At 38.6% G+C, this 20,885-nt stretch overlaps 1 protein-coding gene and 1 long non-coding RNA gene across 5 annotated transcripts in view; one reads left to right on the top strand and one right to left on the bottom strand.

The window, feature by feature from the left end:
• LOC105030675 (mitochondrial basic amino acids transporter) overlaps positions 1-13,492 on the top strand; it is a 31,562-nt gene extending 18,070 nt beyond the window's left edge. The window contains exons 3-6 of one of the 4 annotated variants that reach the window (XR_004574742.1): positions 4,024-4,107; positions 5,655-5,862; positions 10,785-12,329; positions 13,141-13,492. Coding sequence is in view for 3 of the 4 variants with exons in the window: in XM_020056387.3 (XP_019911946.2) it covers positions 4,024-4,107; positions 5,655-5,862; positions 10,785-11,362 (870 nt within the window). In the remaining variant the exon portion in view is untranslated. Of the gene's footprint in view, positions 1-3,661; positions 3,711-4,023; positions 4,108-5,654; positions 5,863-6,489; positions 9,048-10,784 lie in introns of those variants that run through there. The other 3 variants (XM_034287856.1, XM_020056387.3, XM_020056388.2) reach the window with 3 other exon arrangements.
• Positions 13,493-15,664: 2,172 nt separating this feature from the next.
• LOC105030674 lies at positions 15,665-20,858 on the bottom strand. The gene is made up of 3 exons (XR_004574757.1): positions 20,712-20,858; positions 20,348-20,360; positions 15,665-15,836 (listed from the first exon to the last, which is right to left on the bottom strand). It is a non-coding gene; the product is annotated as an uncharacterized LOC105030674 (long non-coding RNA).
• Positions 20,859-20,885: the final 27 nt, after the last annotated feature.

Below are 20,885 nucleotides of genomic sequence, written 5' to 3'. Positions count from 1 at the left end.
GTGACCTAAGTTCTTTACTGAAGAATTTACAAACCATTGTGATTCTGAGCAGGCTATGACATACCCAGTTGACAATATTTCTAATCAGACTGGTCGATGAGGCAGTAAGCCTAAAGAAGAAAAATGCTTAGTTGCAAACTCAGCATCCTTTAAAGTATTTTCTCAATTTTCTACTCTATAGGTCGGCAATGGCAACCTTCGCATGTTTCTTTTCCCTGCAATCAGCTTCTCTGTTTTTATATGAAGCCATCTATCCTGGATCTCAAAACATTTATCTTACACTAATATAGAATCATAGCAACTGTGATTATATGATAATATGGATTTTTTTGTAAATTAGAACAGTATAATTTGGATTATAATCTGGTTCAGTGCAGGATCAGGTCTAGAACTTCTTTCTTACTGCTTGTCTTTAGTTAAGGCTGATTAGTTGAAAAGCTTGTTAGTTGGTTGGATGGTATAATAATCCTCGGGAGACATATATGGATTCAAGTGCAGAGTGCTATGTTTATTAAAGGCAATGGTACAGGTAGGCACATCCAAGAGAATAGTCAGGTGCATCAATTTGAGTCGGGCTTACGGTGGCAGAATAGTAGATTTCAATGTCTGACTGGTTCCCCTCATGAGGTGTTTTTGCCTCGACAGAGATGACCGTTCCAAGGGAGTTCAGATCAGGACTTGACAGTTCTCTCCCCAGACGGCTAAGCCCCGATGTCGGAGTACTGGGTGTGTCTTCATCTAAAATGTAATCTCCCCAGTCAGATGTGCTGGATAGTTCTGATGTGATTGTTATCATAGATTGTCTATAGAATGTACTGCCAGCTAGTATCCCAACAGGGGTTTTGTCTCTTTTCTCTCCTGGAAAGGATAGGGATGGCACACCAGGCAGGAGCTGCCAGTCCATTTGACTGTACGTGGAACCTCTGCTGTTTCCCAATGACGTCAGTGAGCTTAAGGATTGGCAGCATTGGCATGAGGTTTGGAGAACCTGTGAAAGTTTGGTGTAAACCAGTTGAGAAAGTGAGAACAATGACTGTATGGAGCAGGAGGATGTGTTGCTAGGAGGCTGGGAGAAAGGCCCGTATGGAGACAAACTCTGGGGTAATGCTGACCTTCTCGACATGGGTTTTGCTTCCACCAGGATGATCTGATGTTCGAGATCCGGTTGCTCCTCCATTCTTCCCCTTATATAGTCTGTTTTTTTTCTGGGTTTGGAACCCGCTGGTGTATTTTCCTTCTTTTGGAAGACTGTACTTGTTGAATGGGAATAATTTTTGCTTGATTCTTCATAATCATGGTCCGGAGTTCTGGTTCTTGAGCCCTGATCTAGTGGCTTTCCCTATCTGAGGGGGATCTTTGCTTACCAGAATAAAAAGATGTTGCACTGCTGTGGTTCTTATTTAGATTTTCTGAGTTTGAGCTATAATCGTCCTTTTCATTACAGCTGACTCCACAACAGGACAACATACAAATAAACTGAAAGGAACCCGCTATCGGATGTTTTTTCTTTTTCTTCTGAGCTTTAACTTCCTGCTCTATATGCTCAGGTTGCCTCTTTGGAACATTTGGGCTCTGAGCTTGACCCATCTGAGATCAAAGTTGCTCTGCTCTGACAGTCTCATCTTCGTCTTGAATTTTCAGTCAAGGTACACAATACATAAAAATACTTATGTGCTCTCCTAAGAAATATGAAGCAATATAAGAAACTCACTGAAATGTATGCGCTTATTTAAGGAGGATTCTTCCTCCTTATATTCCTCCTCTATTGCAACCAGTGATGCAGTAATGGTAATAGTCAGTGTCGGCGTCACATATACATTACAACAAACTACAGTTAGTCCTATAGACAGGTCCGCGGGTCTTTAAAGTCTTAAATTAATGTGTCTAAATAAAAGGCTTTAAAGTCTTAAATAGTCTTATTTCGTCTTTTTAAAGGTTTTAAATATTTATTAAGTTATGTTAGCACAGTGAATAGATGATGAAAGTGAAACCATTATTTTAGTCAGGTTGTTAGATGTCATCAAGAAATGTGACGGTTGGCTGCTTTTCTCCCAACACCGTTGTTCACGAGTTAGATAGCTAGCTAGTACCAAGCTAGGTAATTTGGCTAGCAACATAGTAGTAGACTTTGGCTGTTAAACTTCCGCTGGTATCTATGGGATTTCTCTCCCGGCATTTCAGTTCTGTTTGGTCGTATCACAGACAACAGTCCCGTGGAGTACTGTCAGTAACGTTACTGTAAGCAGTAGGCTTACTGCTGTAACAACGGTGGGTACAGGCACTTGCAGACAGACCGCTATTATCGACAACTTTAACCGAGAGAAAAGTCTGCCTACCGTGTGTAAAACCCATGCAGGGGTTTACACATGATGGCTACTGCGGCTGACTTTGCGTTGGTTACCATAGTAACATACATGCTCTGGTGAAGCTAGGTTTGGCAGTTTGTCTAAAAATTAATTTACAGATGTTGTACGTTTTTGTAAATTAAACTACATGTTGGGAAATTGGTCTTAAATGGAAATCGACATGGTATTAAAAAAGCCTTAAAAAGTCTTAAAATGAACTTGCTGAAACAGAATTTCTAAGTGACCCCAAACCTTTGAACGGTAGTGTATGTATAGTGACTGAACTACCAAAATGGTAGTTGACAGATTTAACTAGTCGAATAATAAGCTTTTTTGACTTAGTTGACTAATTGTCACAGCCCTAATTTCGTTTTAGAGATTCTCAATTTGTCTTCCACAACTCACTTAGGCATCTAAAGCTTCTTCAATGGCTGATGCTCCATGGTCCTCCATTCCCATAACCGCTAATGCCTTGATAGAGAAATCATCAATGTGGCATAATCACCATAAAACCTAGCAGCAAAATCTGATCTCCTTTTGCATTACACCATTCATTTATCCCAAGAGGGATTTGAAATACACTTCAAATAAGGTCTGTTTCATTTAGGCTTACCGACTCAGCGTTTGTTCATCAAAAAATCCCCTTTAGATTAAATTAATTGTTTAATAACAGAAATGAACGCTTTTCAAGTTTTGCCGCAAGGTTTTGTGGGGATTATGACTCATTATTTCAATCAATAGGATCATTATCTTCCCATTGACTCGACTGTATCAGCTCCAGATTCATCGCAATTCTCTTTTGCCTGAGGCCATTAGAATTACGTAAGCTAAAATGAGTGCTCAGTGGCTTGTTGTCACCAAAAGTAGTTCTCCTTTTCTTTTTTCGTTTCACTGCCTTCATTTACAGTCATGTTGCCTATCTTGCTCTTCCATTATTTCTGCAGTATCTGACATAGCCCTCTCTTATGAGTGTCCGTTTATGCTTAGGGGCAATAGTTGACTGGTCTCTTAGTAATCAGCATGGGAAGGTTAATTTGTGAACTGTGTGGGCCTTACCAATAAAATAGTGCAGTGCCTCCACCTAATAGGTTACCTCCACCTGCTAGGGAGTCCGCCCACTCCGCCCTGATTGGTTAAAAATGCTAATTATTTTACCTTTTTGTAAACAAATTGGATATATCAATTTGTCATTGACCTGTATGGCTGAACATTTTGAAGACTGCTCAAGGGGGGTGAATGTACTTTCACTAGCATCTGTAGGTCTACTGACTGTGGAAGATATCCTTGTTGTAACAGGGACTTTCTTCATTTCACAGAAGAGGTGTTACTCTGTTAGTAGATACTGCCTCAGAACAGTACACTGTAGTAAGTACGGCCAAGGTCAATCTATTCACCAGTGTCTCTGTCTCACTTTAACTGTCTTGGTTTTGTTAAATCACAACAAGCACAAGAATATGACTTTTCCCCTATCAACAGTTAGCCATATTTAGCTGTTGGATGTATAAGTGTGTTTACCAAGTCGTGTCAGGATGTATTTGTTTTGTAGATACGGTATATTCCATTTCCCTCCCTTTTGTTCCTATGTTGTGATATCATTGTCAGAAAGTGTTTGTTGGGAGGGTTAGTTGGCTGTCAAGGCTCAATTAGACCTTTGACATTTGTTGTGTTCGTATTGCAGGTAAGACTCCAAGTCCAGAATGTTGACAAGCCTCTCTACCGTGGAACTTACCACTGTTTCCAGTCCATCATACGTCAGGAGTCAGTAAGTCACACAAAATAACCTTATATTTCATGGACAACTTTCCCAGTTTCACTTTAAACTGGTCATTAGCCCATGTCAATGTGTCATGTTTAACCACAGGGATACTGTGAATCTGATACTGTGAATCTAGGAGTTAGCGATGTTCTCTAAGATTAGAATTTTCTGTAACAATTAAATTTCTATGGCCTAGTCCATTATAAAACAGTGTCTTTATTTGAGTTTTGGCCTTTCACCCACACGTAAACTTTGTTTTAGGTCACTGAAAACGGACCTTTTTAAAAACCTTCATACCTTCTAGGGTGAAGATATTCAAAATCTCTGTTTTCAGTGTTTACATGTAGACAGGGAAACAGAGATTTTGGCAAGTAACGTCAGAGTTTGCACCCTTATCTCCTTTGTTTACATGAGGTGATTTTGTGCAATGGTGGACGTAGCCAAAATAGTGCTGGTTTTAATCTTGCTAACAGGACTTAAAAAAAAGAAATATATGTTTACACAAATGTACAGTTATTCTCCCATTATATTGAGGAACAGTGGTGTAAGAATGTGCTACGGAGGACACTGCTACAGCCAAATTATTGTTATCCTACCAGAACCAGTAATAACTTTTTCAGGTTTCTGATTGGCCAACATGGCTTTAAGTTTAGGGTTGTAGTGTCGCTTGTTGGTTTGGCATGCTCTTTGACAGTGCTTGACAGTGTGTTTTTGTGTTTTCATGTGGACAGGGATTTAGTACTTGTTATTTGGATTATAAAAAAAAAAAAGAAATACCTGTGTATGCGTGGACTAGGCGTATGTCAGTGTGTAGTTGGCCTCAGGACCCAGGGCCCTGCTTGTTTTCCTTCTAGCCCATTAATTATCGAATAGGGACAGATGCAAAATCATTAACAAAATTAAATGTAAAATTCTAGGATGCATTGCACCAGACCATATTAGCTTGCGCTAATTTACCGGTCCTGTAACTAGTGGCCAGGAATTTGAATCCTGGTTATAGCATACCAAAAATGCCCCGGGGTTCTGCTGAATGCGGGCTATTTGGGTCAGTGGCGCTTTAGTGAACCAGTGTATAGAGTTGTCTTGTCTCGTTGCTCTCTAGTGACTCCTTGTGACAGGTTTGGTGCCTGCAAGCTCAACGGTGGTTTGCGTTTCCATTTTTTGTCTGGCGGTGTATACATCCCTGTACTTCTGGATATTGTTGTGGTATTAATTAGGTTAGTGTGTCCTTAGAAGTGCTGGTGTAATTACTGTAGACATTTGTGGGTTAAGACTGTCAGGAAATTACGTTACCGATTAAACGTGTTCTGAGGAACAAGTAGCAGCCTGTCAGTCTGCACACAGTTGTGTGTTTTTCTTCTTTGTCTTTTGTTATATAGAGCTTATAACAGATTTTAAGAAGTTTGTACAAGGATTCAAAGACATGCACATTTCATTTTGAACACTTTGTACACTTTGTATCGAATACAGTTTTTCTTCCATCCAGGCTTATCTCATTCTCTCTCCTTCACCCTCCATCTCCCCTTACCCACTCTGTTGCCACCTCTGCCCAGATGTTCGGACTGTACAAGGGCATTGGCTCCCCCATGATGGGCCTGACGTTTATCAATGCCATAGTGTTTGGAGTGCAGGGGAACGCCATGCGTTACCTGGGCCAGGACACCCCGATGAACCAGTTCCTGGCCGGGGCCGCCGCCGGGGCCATCCAGTGTGTCATCTGCTGCCCCATGGAGCTGGCCAAGACACGCATGCAGATGCAAGGTAAGGGTGAACAACACATCAGGCTTTTCCACTGGAGAGGTGTTGTAATTGAAAAACGCTTGTAAACGGTTGGAATGAGAAGATGGCAGTCTTCGCACATTTTATCATGGCTTTACTTGGCTGAGGAATGATCAAAAAATGAATGTGAAACAACAGCTTTAGGAGCCTTTCATATCAGGATTTCCTGGCATTGTGGTTTGTAACGTTAATATAGCCATACCAGAAGGGTTCCCTGTTTCATTCATACCTATTCATTGGTTCCCAAAACCTCAGTTGGCGGAGCAAGCAAAAGATTGTTGAATCACACCATGTTTTCAATTCAGCCCGTGTCTACCTCTGTAGCAAAGACAAGTTGCCAAACATCCAATATGCTAGGAGTGAGTTCTTTGTTGTTATTTTTGGAGACTTTGCTTCTTGTTTGCAAACATTTCTAACTAGCACTCATATCATGATATCCTATTTAAATTTTAAACAAATTTATCACCCTTTTAGTTTAAGGGGTTCACCAATGGCACTACATTTCAATAAAAAGTTCTCAATACTTGGCCATCCATTTCATGTTTCCAAGTCATCCTATCCATATTGGTGCCAATCAATAGTTTTAAAAAATTCTACTGTGTTACAAAGGCACGGGGGAGAAGAAATCCAAGAGGAAGCTGTACAAGAACTCCCTGGATTGCCTGGCCCGTATCTACAAGCGCGAGGGGCTACTTGGGGTGAACCGTGGCATGGTCACCACCCTGATCCGAGAGACCCCCGGCTTTGGAGTCTACTTCCTGGCATATGATGTCCTGACACGTTCCATTGGCTGTGAACCCAATGACCCCTTCATGATCCCCAAGCTGCTATTTGCCGGTGGGATGTCTGGGATTGTATCCTGGCTGTCCACCTATCCTGTTGATGTGATTAAGTCCCGCCTCCAGGCCGACGGTGTGGGCGGGGTCTACCAGTACAGCAGTATCGCTGACTGCGTACGTCAGAGCGTGAGGAGGGAGGGGCTTCGAGTCTTCACACGAGGTCTCACCTCAACCTTGCTCAGGGCGTTTCCTGTCAACGCTGCCACCTTCGCCACCGTCACACTAGTGTTGATGTACGCCCGGGGGGCGGAGGAGCCCAAGGAATGTGAGTCAGCGACCCCTGGTGGTGATCGCCACACTCAGCTACAGCAGCAGACCCAAGCCTCCAGCCTGTGACCTGAAGCTTGGAAGGGTTACTCCCACCTGAGGTGCTCTGCGGTGCAGTGGGGTGGGTGGGCGGAACAAGGAAGGGGAAAACCGATTGTGGCCCAATTCTCTTTGAATCTCTGAATATGGAAATCTCTAGGCTCCTGATTCTGCTGTATCTAATCTATAAAAAAATATGCAGTGTATGATGTTGTAAATATCATCCACTGGGGGGGTTCAAATGTTCAAAGCAACTTTTATTTCATGCCTTATGATATTTTAACAGTTTTTCAGTTGTGAAGTCGAAGAAATAATATCTTTTGAGAGGTGAGACGAAGGTTCTGAACCCAAAGCATAATTGGTTCCCCCTTCTCTGTGAGAGCTCTGTATTTCTTCAATAAACCAAGTAAGTTGAGGGTGCGGTTATGGTTATGTCGCTGGTACTAACCGCTTTGGCCGCAAGTACTAATTTATTGGTCTGGTTATGCAGCTCTTTTGTAGCTCTGTCCTCTTTTTGCACAGGAAGAATATATATATTTAGATGTCTACTTTGGCCTCGAAGGACATTTTAGTAGAGTAGGACTGTACTTGAATTAAAGCACTTCATGTTTGAACTGAAACACAACCTTTATTTGATCCATTTGTTAAGGCCTACAATGTGAATTTCTTTGATGGAAACACAAGTTAGTGTTGGCAATTATGTCTTACCTTGTTGTGAGTTTTCTTTTTCTAATTGTATGTTTTATGGAAGAAGGTGATGGGGAGGGAAGCCAATCTTGAAGTTATTTTGTTTTTGGTGTATTAATTGTAAGTATTAGATTAATTGTATTTGTTTTTAAAGATTTGATTGGCTAAATTGTTCTGTAAACATCACATTTTCTAGATTGAGGACTATGGTTGTGTAGAGGTTCAGCCGTGTTTGGTCAGTATCATTTTTGTTGGGCCTCAGTGTTACTGTTGTTATTAAATATTCTGGGGTTTTATTTTGGGCTGATAACCTATTCTCTCATCATTTAACGGTTAATATATATGTTAACTTGTTTGAATTTTAAGGATTTTAAATGGGGCATATAAAATCCATATTCCTATTGGTTTGTGAGCAACTGAGACATGTTTGCCCTCCCTGGCAGATATCTCTAAGTGTATGATGTGTATGATAGGTACATTTGTATGTTTCAAATCAATGTTTTCATGTAGTTCGCTATAGACATCTGTGGACCCAGATGAACTCACAAACTGAATTGTCCAATGCATTGTTGCTGTAAGGAGCTATCATTATGAAAAATGACTCCTCGTAGTGAAAAATCACTATGATCTCCTTTGTGTTCTTTAAAATGTCCTTCTTTAAAATGTCCACTATTACATCATAATGATTGTCTCTCACATATCCACTATGACATCATATGTACTGAATTGTTGAATGTAACAGTGTTTTTAGTTAAAGGGTCTGTTTTCATTGCAATTCTTGTGAGACTGCTGTCCTTCAGATTGTAGGGAAATGAGGATAGAAGCATTGTGGAGTGATGTTCAGGATGCCTGTCGGATTTGCCAGTGTTAATTGTTCATTTTAGCCTCTTGTCTTTAACCACTGTTTTTATGTTATTTTTCTCATACTCATTTTTGTTCTCACATGGAACAAAAATGGTTATTGCAAATCTTAGGATACTTTCTGGAAAGATGCAATATGTACAGCTGATTATGTTATGGGAATGAATTCGATAATCTGATAGATTGTTAATATAAAGATGTTGGGCAAATGTGTATAGTTTAAAACCTATATTTTTGAATCTCAATTAGTTGTACTCATGGTTTGATTTGGACCAGTTTTGTGCGTCTTTCTCTGATCTTCTGGATTTTACGGTTACGAAGTGTGGAAATGGAAATCCCAAAAGAGTAAGAGACTGATTTTTCAATGTCTAACCAAGGAAGCAAAGACAATGTACATGTACTTCAAGCTTCAGTTCATGAGGATGAAAATGTAAATATCAATAAATGACTTACTCAGATTTTGAGATTGTTCCATGTTCTGAAATCCATAGTGTTTTATTTCATACCACATCTCACGGTAATAACAACCCAAACATATAGTAATGTCTATTTTGGGATTGATGTCTGCTGAATTGAGATCTGCACATTTGGGCATCAATGCATGGGGACGAGAGTGCTGAAATAATTAGGAACTTTTGTTCAGGTCATTGATTTTCTTCGTCGGCACTTGTGGCTGACCCTCTTATATTAAAATTGCGGGGTTTGATTCGGTATGGAGATCACCGTTGCTAATAATTTATAGAAATTTGTTCATGGTCAATTAGCCATATATTTGTGAGATTTCATGTTTGTTTTGTGTTATTGTCAGGCGAGAAACTTCACTAAAAGCAAAGTCTCTGAGGCCAGCTTTTCGCTAAAATGTCCTGGTGTTTGGTGAAGTTTGTGACAACATTCACCTTAACAAGGGCCCCAGGACCAGTTGAAGCAAACCATTCATGTATTTTTTCATGTTATTTTACTGCAGCACCATCTGGTGTTTGCCAAGCAACATTGCCAGTTAAAATGTTTTGGGAGTCTTTGTAACATTTTATTTGAATTATACTTAGTCTTTTTTGTAAAATCAAACTTCAGCAAAACATTTGGTCAACCTTAGCCAATTAGGAACCTGATGAATTAAAATAATTCTGTGTCTACTGTATATATTGTATAAAGTCACCCCTCAGTGTTTGTAGGCTACCGGAAATGTTTATACTCTTTACTTTGCTGTGACATGAACAAAGTCTCTGGCGTACAGGTCCAGTACTTTGGTACAGTAGGCAAGCTAATCCTTACAGATCAGACTGGCTTCACCAAACAGAACTCATTTTCAATCTTAGATACTGGATCATTTTAATAATGTACTTTCCATGGTTATTTAATGAAGACCCTGCTGGTATATTTCTTAATGCGAGAGAAAGCTTTTGATCAAGTGTGACATTACAGGCAACGTTCAGAAAATTTATCCAACTTCTTTGCACAAGGCCCTCCGTTAGAATACTCACAAATCAATCCCTGTTACTACGAGAGACCATGTGATCCAGAGTCACAGTCGTACTTGACTTGGTCAGTTTTTTGACACCTTTAGGTACAAAATTCATTGGAATGAGAGTGAGCCAATGCCCATGTTTCTCCCCAGACAAATTTACCTACATGGTATAATAAGTTCTTGAAAATGATCCGCGGCTTGAAGGGCTGACATTTTTCTGTTCGAGAGTAACTGATGGAATATCTTCCCACCAATAAGTGATCGAGTGGCACTGATCATTAATAGAATAGTGCATATAAGCTTTTGTTGATAGAGAAATTTATGTTTTTTTTTTTAAATAATATGCTACCTTTTGGTTCATCAGTGAAAAGTAAAAATAACGAATTAGTTTTTGGGATTCACCCACTTGATGGTCTTCGACAATCAAATGGGAAAGGCAGGAGAAGGATTGTCTCATTTAATAAAAAAACATGCAAACATATTCATTCTCCTTGCCACCACTCCTCAATAAGTTACCTATTAACTTTTTCAAAAGGTGTCCAGAGAGCAAGGAGGAGAGGAGGCAAGAGATGAGGTGGGACAATTTAAGATGACTTTTCCGTGGTTCCTGCTTCTGTGTGCAAGCTGCACACGACAACAAGATAAACACATTTTAGTGGAAGTATTGTATATGTAATTAATTCATAGTATTGTACCTGTTTTGGCATACTTCCCGTATTAAAACTGTGTTTTTCTTTGTTACAAAGGCACAGGGGAAAAGAAGTCCAAGAGGAAGCTGTACAAGAACTCCCTGGATTGCCTGGCCCGTATCTACAAGCGCGAGGGGCTACTTGGGGTGAACCGTGGCATGGTCACCACCCTGATCCGAGAGACCCCTTGCTTTGGAGTCTACTTCCTGACCTATGATTTGCTGACTCGTTCCATTGGCTGTGAGCCAGGCGACTCTTATGTAATCCCCAAGCTGCTATTTGCCGGCGGGATGTCTGGGGTTACCTGCTGGCTGTCCACCTATCCCGTTGACGTGATTAAGACCCGTTTCCAGGCCGACGGTGTGGGCGGGGTCTACCAGTACAACAGTATCGCTGACTGCGTACGTCAGAGTGTGAGGAAGGAGGGGCTTCGAGTCTTCACACGAGGTCTCACCTCAACACTGCTCAGGGCGTTTCCTGTCAACGCTGTCACCTTCGCCACCGTCACACTAGTGTTGATGTACGCCCGGGGGGCGGAGGAGCCCAAGGAATGTGAGTCGGAGACCCCTGGTGGAGATCGCCACACTGGGCATCCAGCCTGTGACCTGAGTCTTGGAGGGGTTACTCCCACTTGAGCTGCTCTGCTGTGTGACTCCTGTTTCGGCTATATCCAGATATGCAGTGTGAGACTGTACTTGACTTGTAAATATAACAGGGGAAGGCAACTACATTTAGCCGCTGGGCAATTCATTTCTGAGCTGATTGTCAGGGGTCAAGAACAAAATTTGGAAAAAGTAATCAACATTGCAAATTGACAATGTCTAAGCCCAACAATATATTGTATCCGATAAAATAATACCGTATACAGAAACACGATTACAATATATTTATATTTTGTTAGTTGGGAACCAGTTTAAGTGAATTCCTGGTGATTTTTTGGTGTGTCTAATATATTTGATATCCATTTTATGAAACTATTCCTCTCCTCCTGTTGCCAACCTGTGTTGTAACCCATGTTGAAACTACCTACATTGCTTGTCTAATGATATTTTACCAGTTTTGCTGAAATGGCGGGGCACTGATATTTGGAAGATGAGATATGGAAAGAAAATGAAGCTAGAGACAATAGTTTAACTCAAATTGTACTGCCTCAAGACTACTGATTACTACTGTAATGGTCTAGTTATGCAGTAAGAATATATTTTTAGTAGTCTACTTTGGCCTTGGAGGTTATAAACTAGCACATGCACTCATGTCCAAATGAAAAAAACCTGTTCTTGAGCAATACCTAAAACCAAGAACATGTTTTCTGATTGAAATAATGTTTACAATAATGCATCTATAATTATTTTGTTTTTGGAACAAATGTTTGCTGAATGTAAGGAGAGGAGACTTAGTAATGTTTTCATTTATATTTATTTTCCTTTATTTATTTATTTTTTCAGGCATTAAAATGGCACTGTGTAGAATTCTGCCTGTCAAAAATAATATGACTCGTCTCCTCCCCTATTTTTCCCTTACCGAACAAAACCAGAATAGTGTTAGAGGAGGCAAGAGATGAGGTGGTTTGTGGAGGGAAGACTAGTACTACGAGTGTCTATAGTAAGTATGAAGAGATTACAAGTCAATTAAAATAGAGAATATCTCAGGCACTTGATTTTTTGAATTGGTTTTAAATAAGAGACAATACAGAAGATAAATGGAAATGGCAAAATTCTAATAAGGAGCCATTAAAACAACAGAGAGAGACACCACTAACTATACAAGAAAAATGGAGACAACAGCGCCCAACAACACAGCATACTGTACATACATTATTAATAATAACAACAGGACCACATGGCAGACATACTATAAACAGGCACATGACATTATGTAGCTACAGGTTCCAGTAATGTCAAGATATTTTCGTCTTAAAATCTGTATGAATGAGAATAATAGCATTTTCTTTTTGAAGGTAAATGTCAAAAATGCTAGATGGATTATTTTTGTGTGTATAGCAGGAATGTTTGGTCCCTTTCAGAACATTATTATTATTATTGTTTGAGAGTGAATATTATAGTTGTTGCGGTTAAATAATCTTGTTGCGTCTCTTGGTTTAAAAACACATTGGTTCTCCTCCATATTTAGACTTGGCATGTTACTGTTAAGTTCTGGAATTTAGTATATGTATGACTATCAGTTTCTGTATCTGTTTACACTGAGTTGGCATTACACAGATTGGATTTGGCAAATCACATGGAGTCATTTTGGTCAGTATTTCTAGGAACATTTTCAAATAAGCCCTGTAGTATGAAATAAAGATGGATGACAGATAAAATAATAAATGGAGGAAAAAAACTATAAATAAAACAATTAAGCAAATAACATCCTATCACGCTCACTGACATGTATAAAAATGCTGTATGCCCAGGTGACCTCGATGTTGGATCAAGATGGCAAGTGGAAATCTAAGTGACTAAAAGAGGGTTCATTACTGGATATCTTGGATGTCCCCCCCCACATTGGAAACCTGGGAGATATTTTGGACTGGCGTGATAGACTGGCATCTCCACCACCATCATCAAAACACCAAACAAGGGACTATCTTTTGGAAGTCAGGTGTTCCATCCCTCCAGCAGAGTTCCAGAGACTTGTAGGATCTATCTCAAGGTGATTGAAGCTGTTCTGGAGGCTTGTGGCCCACACTTTATGTTGGTTTTTCCTTTAATTTGTCACCCATCACTATATGCAAGCAAGTTTATTTATAAAGCACAATTTATACATCGAAGCAATTCAATGTGCTTTGCAAAGAAAAATATATGAAAGTACAATAATATAAAAACAAATACTCAGATGAAAACATAAAAACAAATAATAAATAATAAAAATACCATAAGAAAACATATAAAGATTAAAAATGGGATAAAAACCTAGGAAGCTATAAGGCTAAACAGTGTGGTTAAGTTTAAGTGCACGTGAAAAGAGAAGTGTTTTTAACCTGGATTTAAAAATGTATACGTTTGGGGCACGTCTAAGATCTTCTGGTAGTTTATGCATAATAAATATGATATAATACAATTATCAAAAAGTTACTATAAAACAAATAGCAACAAATGTAAGAAACTGAAGTCCTCCAATAACCTGAACTGAGGAGTTCTGCACATAATTGCAGAATCAGAAACATTTATTACCTAAGTGCATTTTCAGTACATATCAGAAATGGTATTCTTGTGATAGAAACCATTTAGAGATGATGCAGAAAATCTATACGTTTACATACATTACATAATGATGGTGAGCATTATAAGATAAGAGTGTTGAATATATAATATACATGGTTTTACAGTTGATCACATTTGCGGTATCAGTACAGTATATCATAGAGATGTGCAGAGTAAAAGCTCAGTATACCTGTATAATGGCTTTAATGTTTTGCAATTTTACACACTGCTTCGACCATCATCCAAACCATGCCAAATGGTGTAATATGGGAGATTCTAAAACCTAGCTTTGTTAAAGTGTCAATAATAAATATTTTTCAATGATGTGTTTGAATTTGACTGTGTCAGTGCATTTGTTATGAAAATAATCCTTATCAAATTGTCATTTGTTTAATTATAGGCACCTGTATAAAACATTGTTCTAATACCTAATAACAGAATAAGATAAAGGGAAATCAAATTGGAGATTCCAGCGTTTTATGTGAGATAGGTATTACTAGCAAAAAGTATGGATTAACTTATAATTAGTTTGCTAGTAATTCCTCCTCAAATCAATTATATTGCTGCTGTTTTGGGGCTAATCAAAAATTAACAGTTAGATATACCTTCCATTCACCATTGCACGGGAGTCAAGAGGGGCACTGAGACCATGTTCCCAACTTCCCAATATATGTTCAACTATGTGAACAGAATATCCCTCCACTCAGTGTACAGAGTGTAAAAGACGCTGCTGAATGTGGTGGCAAATGCCCCACTGGAACACACAACTCATTCCTTCTGCAGGTCAACAATATAGACCAATATACAAAAACAATGTATAGGCATATAGACCTAGGTCACATGAGGGTACTTATGAGGAGGGATTGGTTATTGTGACAAGTCAACAGTAGATTTGCCGGTACTGAAGAAACCTTTTCTATTCTTTTAATTATCTTAATGGTCCTCTCTTTATAGCAAACTGACCGTTTTGAATTTGTACACACTGGGCTACCCATATAGGTCATTTAAGTGTTGAATGGAATGCAATGTCCCCATCTCTTTTGGGGACCAGGAAGTAATAGCTTTACCATCCATTCTGAGACTCTGACATGAGCAAAACTCAAAATGCCTGTTTCTGAAGAAGACAAGAAATCTCTTCTCAGAGGAAAGGTGCTGTAGCCACTGAAACGGAGGCATTTGATATTCACTGAAACATCCAGAGTGACACTGTGCCTGAGCACCATTAGTCACAACTGGCAGAATAAGGTGAGACCTGCTCCTTGTGGGCTGTGGAGACACCGGTCCATTTTAGAGTTGTTAGTGATGTGCCTTTTTTCATGTTATTTCATGTCCTCTGCTCTCCAAAACAAAGTACCTGTGGGTATGGATTTTTCTTTATTATGCTTTTTGTTTTTTTATGCAAAAAGGTTTCTCGTTATTACACTCACTTCAGTGGTTAAACTGACAGCAGCACCGTCTTGGCCTAGCCACTGGGTGGTGCCACTGGAATGAGCAGGAAGCAAAGTAAAGAGGGACCAGCAAAGAGGGACCTCTATCTCCCCAAGTCAAACGTGGGAGGGACTCTGGGTAGAAAGTTCCACCTTTTAAGCCATGAAGGTTTCAGAGCAGACCCACAGACTAAGTAAACCAACAGAATAAGACAGTTAATTCTCTTTACAAAGTCCCCAAGTTTGAAACTAACTCAAGGCAACACGTCAATTTGTTCAGACCCATGATCCAATTCCAACTGACAAAGGTTGGTTCCCAGGACATTTTTTGTTTTTTTTGGTTCAGGGATGGATACATATTCTTAGAATCCTATTTTAAGAAGTTTTAGGTGAGTTCACAATTATTGATAGCCCTGCTATAAACTTCAATTTGGGTACTGTAGTTGTTCAGATATGGTGGTTTCTCTCTATGGCTCCATCTGTAAGAAAATAAATGTAAAAAATAAAATAGTATTAGAAGTGGACTTGTAGCTAGATTATTATTGATTTGAATCCTGTGCCATAATAAATATACCACAAGAGGTGTATTTAAGATACCCACTGTGCCTTCCTCCTTCAGCATAACACACATGCACACCTTTTTAAATTCCCTACTATGCGGTCAATCCACATTAACCTAAATTCAAAATCACAGCTAAAACTCTCTCTGGTCCTTAAGCATATGATGTAAAGTAGGGGGCAGAGAGAAGTTGCCAGTAGGGGCCAATAGGGGGCAGAGAGACGTGGACACATTACGTTGGGACTGCATTCGATCCAACAAGTTACAACACCTGCATGTCCTCATAATCATGAGAACCTTAGAAGGAAAAACAATGTTTTCTGTCTCATCACGTCCTACATTGTTCATGCAAACAACTTGCTACATGAATGCATGTCATGTATCAACATTAACAGATTACAGTCAAAAACTGTTCCTGCAAACAAAGACGTTTGTATTGTATAATTGGGAGGTCAAGGTCAATTTACCCCAGGATTATCACACTTTTCCTGGGGGGTCACATTGACCAGTCTGTAATATTGGGGGGTCATGACCACCCCGTCCCCTCCTAATTCTACTCCCCTGTCTGCAAATAACGACATTAGTTAATGTCCTACTTCAACATGAGCAAATTACAGTTCACAATGTTAGTTAATGCATTTGTAAATCATTAATATAGTAATGGTTATCATTATTAATGATTTGTTAATGTCTTTTGTATTTGTTCATTTACCCTCATCGGAAAGCGTTTCCAAATGATCGGGTTAGAGTATTTATGTAAGCATTTAATTGTATTTTTTGATGTGGTCCTCACAAGCTTTATAATTAACTAGAAATGAGAGCATTCAGAAATGTCTTACATTCCAACATTTTGAACAGTGAGCTTGTACTAGAGCAGTACTCCTGAGTTAGCAGTAATCCTTTGCTGTCTTCCTGTGTTTACTAGTTGTGTGGCCCTCGATCTGTTTCTGGATATTTGAATGTACAACTGTGGTTTTGTTTTCCTTTTGAGAGTTTACTGCCACCACCACAAACTTGAAAGACCAGAGAAAAGAAAGAGGAAGCAGTCAATGGGCCAAAATATAGAAGGTGTGTAATCAAAGTTGATTTGTTGTCAACATAACAGAATCATGTCGAATAACCCTTGATGATTTTTTTTAGATCACTTGAATTAATGATTTATAAAAATCAAAGTGTTTATGTAGTTTAAAGTAGCAGGTTTTGTGTTAACATGTACAGTATTTGAGAAATTGACAGATTTTATACAATAGATAATGTCACTATTTTACAAAAATAAAGGGCATTAGCTAATCATTTGATGACGTCTGAGTATGAACAAGTTAAACCCAACAACACACTGAACCGAGGACCAAGCTCTTACAGACACGACAGTGAAATGGCTGGGGTCCATCACACTCTCATTCAACTGCTGATCCTAAAGCTTCTAAGTACAGGTTAGTGAACACTTGAGCGGACAGGAGGGTAACCATGCTTCTGAACCATGTGCTGTATGTTGTGTGTAGGTTTGTTAACAGGTGACTAAAGACTGATCTAGACTTTGAGGGGCTGTAACAACACATTATGTAATTACAATACATTATCTAATAACTTGAAAAAATTTAATACATTTTCACTTCATTTTGTAATAACACCCGCATTTTGTAATAATCTGCCAATATTCAATAAATGTCCTCGCATGTTGTAATAAATTATTACATAGTGCCGTGATTATAAAAAAATGTGGGAGTAGGAATTTTTTTCATTGAAAATATAATAATATGATGCATAATGTAATAACCAACCAAAATGCATGTCTTCATCTGTACAGTTATAATTTTAACAATAAAACTAAATTAAACTTCACTAATATCAAATAAGACCGCTATGACCTCTGTGTCCCCCTGTGTTATAGTTTACTTAAATAGCCACATAAAAGCGTTTATTTCTAGCAGGGATGACTACGACAATGGTCTTTTGACAGGGCCTCCCAAAAAGACCATCAAAATGCTTCAGCTTATTCAAAATGTCAGACCACCTTACCCTGATTCTTAAGTGACTACACAGGGTTCCTACACAAGGTTCAGCAACATAATTAAATACAAAGCAATGCTGCTTGGGGCTGAAACTGGAGAGTGCCCGGGCTAAACTGGGTGAAGCAACCCGTACTCTCTGGACCAGACAGACTGCCTCAAAAACCTTTGAATCAAGACTCATAATCACAGTGTTCATGGATGCTTTTAGTTCTATTTTTTACACCACTACTACACCACTATTTATTTATTCTGTTTTCTTAAAAATCAATTGTCTTTTCTTACAAATAGTCGACTAATTTATCGATTGCCTTTCTTTCATGAACTGTCTTTTATTAATCTAACGTTGTAAAGCACCTTGGATTACCACATTGCATAAAACATTTGCTATTTACTATATAAAGATTTAGAATTGCATTGGAAGAGGGAGAATCAGTTGTAGTGTATATCACTGGCCATTAGTTGAAAGGCAACATGTTAAAGGATATGTTATTGAGTATGACTAAAATGGTGTTTCTCTGCAAAGCACTGGATTTAGAGTTTCTCTCATTTAGAGTTTACTGTTGAGTAGCTCAAACCTTTATGCTAATAACCATGTGCTTGTTAACAAAGACAACACTCGCTAGCCTAGCAGATAATATTGGTCTTAAAAAGTTTCTGAGGGAAAACATTTTTTTCCTCCACTCTGTTCAACATCATCGGAATGTGTTCATAGAAATAGTTCACATATTTTCCAAATTTCCATATAGTATTTTTGGTAAGTTTGAGCTTTTGGAGAAAAATAGCAATAGCTACCAGGCCTGTCAGAAAGTAGGCCTATTAGGCCTACATAAATTTACAATGTCATCATCAGGGCTGCGAATTTTCATGCATTGACCGTGAGACTCACAGGATTGAAACTTTTCACATGCTCTCACACCACAGGTCCATTTTCTCACCCAGTGAGATGTTCAAGTATTTAATAGTTCTCATTTTATTTTTCATTTTTCCCCCTCGAAGATTTCAGTTTGTTTTTCAATTGAATTGTTCATATTATAGGTCACATTAAGAGTGGAAAAAGTTCTGACATGATTTATATTTGTCTCATTCCTTTACATCACAAAAACCTGGCATTTTAACAGGGGTGTGCAGACTTTTTATATCAACTGTACAGTTTCTATTATGCTAAGGAAGACAGTGACACTTGATGTAGTTTGGCCAGTGAAATATACAATGAGTACAGTAGATTAGTAGTATCTTTTAAAAAAGTTTTAGTCAGTACGATTCATGCTAGAATGAAATACATTTTTTATGAATGAAGACATCCAATTTGGTTGGTTATCAAATAATGCACCATATTATTAAATTTTCATTCCATAAAATGTCCAACTCCCACATTTTGTAGTAATCCCTGCATTATTTAATAATGAATGACAAAATGTGAAGACATTTATTACATATTATGTTCAAGCTGTGTATTACAAATTATTAGTATTACAGAATGCGGGTGTTATTACATAATTAAATGAAAATGTATGACATTTTGTCAAGTTATTACATAATGGGGTGTTATTACGTAATGTGTTGTTGCAGGGGCCTTTCCTCCTAAGACTCCCCCCAGACTCACATAAAAAGTACTCCTGGACTAAGAAATAAACTCAAATGAGGACCTACTTGGGCTCCGACATTTTATTTGATGACTTGTATTAGTATGTGTAAGGTAATTTGACTATTTCGGTGTCCATGGACAAATACTCATTCAATTGCAGGGGGTGAAGTAGATATGCCCTATGCTTCTGAACCATTCATGTCCTGGGTGGGTTTGTTGGTGGATAGAGACTTTTAATGTATTTTAGGGTTGCTTTCCCAGACTCAGATTAAGAAAACTCCTTGAGGAAGATGAAAACATAGAGTAGAATTGGAAAGGACTAGACTTTAGTTGTCCATCAGTTCTAATGGTTAAACCTCCTCTCAGTGATTAAAGCGTGAATTATATTGACCTTTAATTGTTCATCCAATATTTATGACATAATCTAAGTAATTAATCTGGTGTGTTATTTACATTTTGTGGGATTAACTATCTGACTCTTTAGGTGTCTTTGGAGAATCATCCTTTACATATACGTATAACATCTTGGGGGATGATGTCAATATGCCCTGTAAGAATTTGGTTTATCCAGTTAACTGCTCCTCAGTTGGATGGATTTTTGCCAAAACTGGGCTTCTTAATGCTATTCAAGAAGTCTCTGAAGGGAAGGTGAGAGTTGACTCAAACAGAGCAGAGAGACTGACAGTGAAGCCTGACTGTTCTCTAACAGTTCATAATGTCATCTCTGAGGATGTGGGAAGATACAGATGTCAAACTGGAAACAATGATACACTTACAGTTCTGTCTCTTCTCACCAGTGAGTATTTCTGATAATAGTCAAGGAGGAAGACCTACCACATCTGTATTCCTTGAAGAGAAAAAAACATTAAATTAAAGGTTATTTTTTGTTTCAGTCTCCTCATCCACACCAGAGTCAGATCTGAAGCCTGATTATTCACTAACATTGCGGTGTACTCTGCATATATTCTGACCATTATACCTATCTATTCTGATAATGTTACTATAATCTGAATAAATGAAAATGTTTTATAATGTTCAAGTTAAACATAAAAAGTGATCTTTTTCTGGTGATATCACTGATTTCTGAACTAGTATTTGTCTCTTTCACAAAAAAATTATGTTTCAACTCTACTGAACTAGATATTGATGATGATGACAAAGATGAAAAGGAGGGAAATTATGTTAAGAAAATACCTACTGTGTTGTGAGCCAGTTGACGTGACACAGGTGTGGCCTCTGTCACTCTCCATTAGGTGTTGACCAGTGGGTGGGGATCAGGGTGATGGTGTTTGTAGCTGTATTTATTGGGGTCACAGCTCAGGTGGTTCTCTTCATGAGAAGGGTTTGGACCCTAAGTGATACATAACATTTT

This window comes from Esox lucius, chromosome 18 (genome assembly GCF_011004845.1).
Source record: "Esox lucius isolate fEsoLuc1 chromosome 18, fEsoLuc1.pri, whole genome shotgun sequence".
Lineage (NCBI taxonomy): Eukaryota > Metazoa > Chordata > Actinopteri > Esociformes > Esocidae > Esox > Esox lucius.
This window is presented reverse-complemented; position numbering and strand designations above follow the sequence as displayed.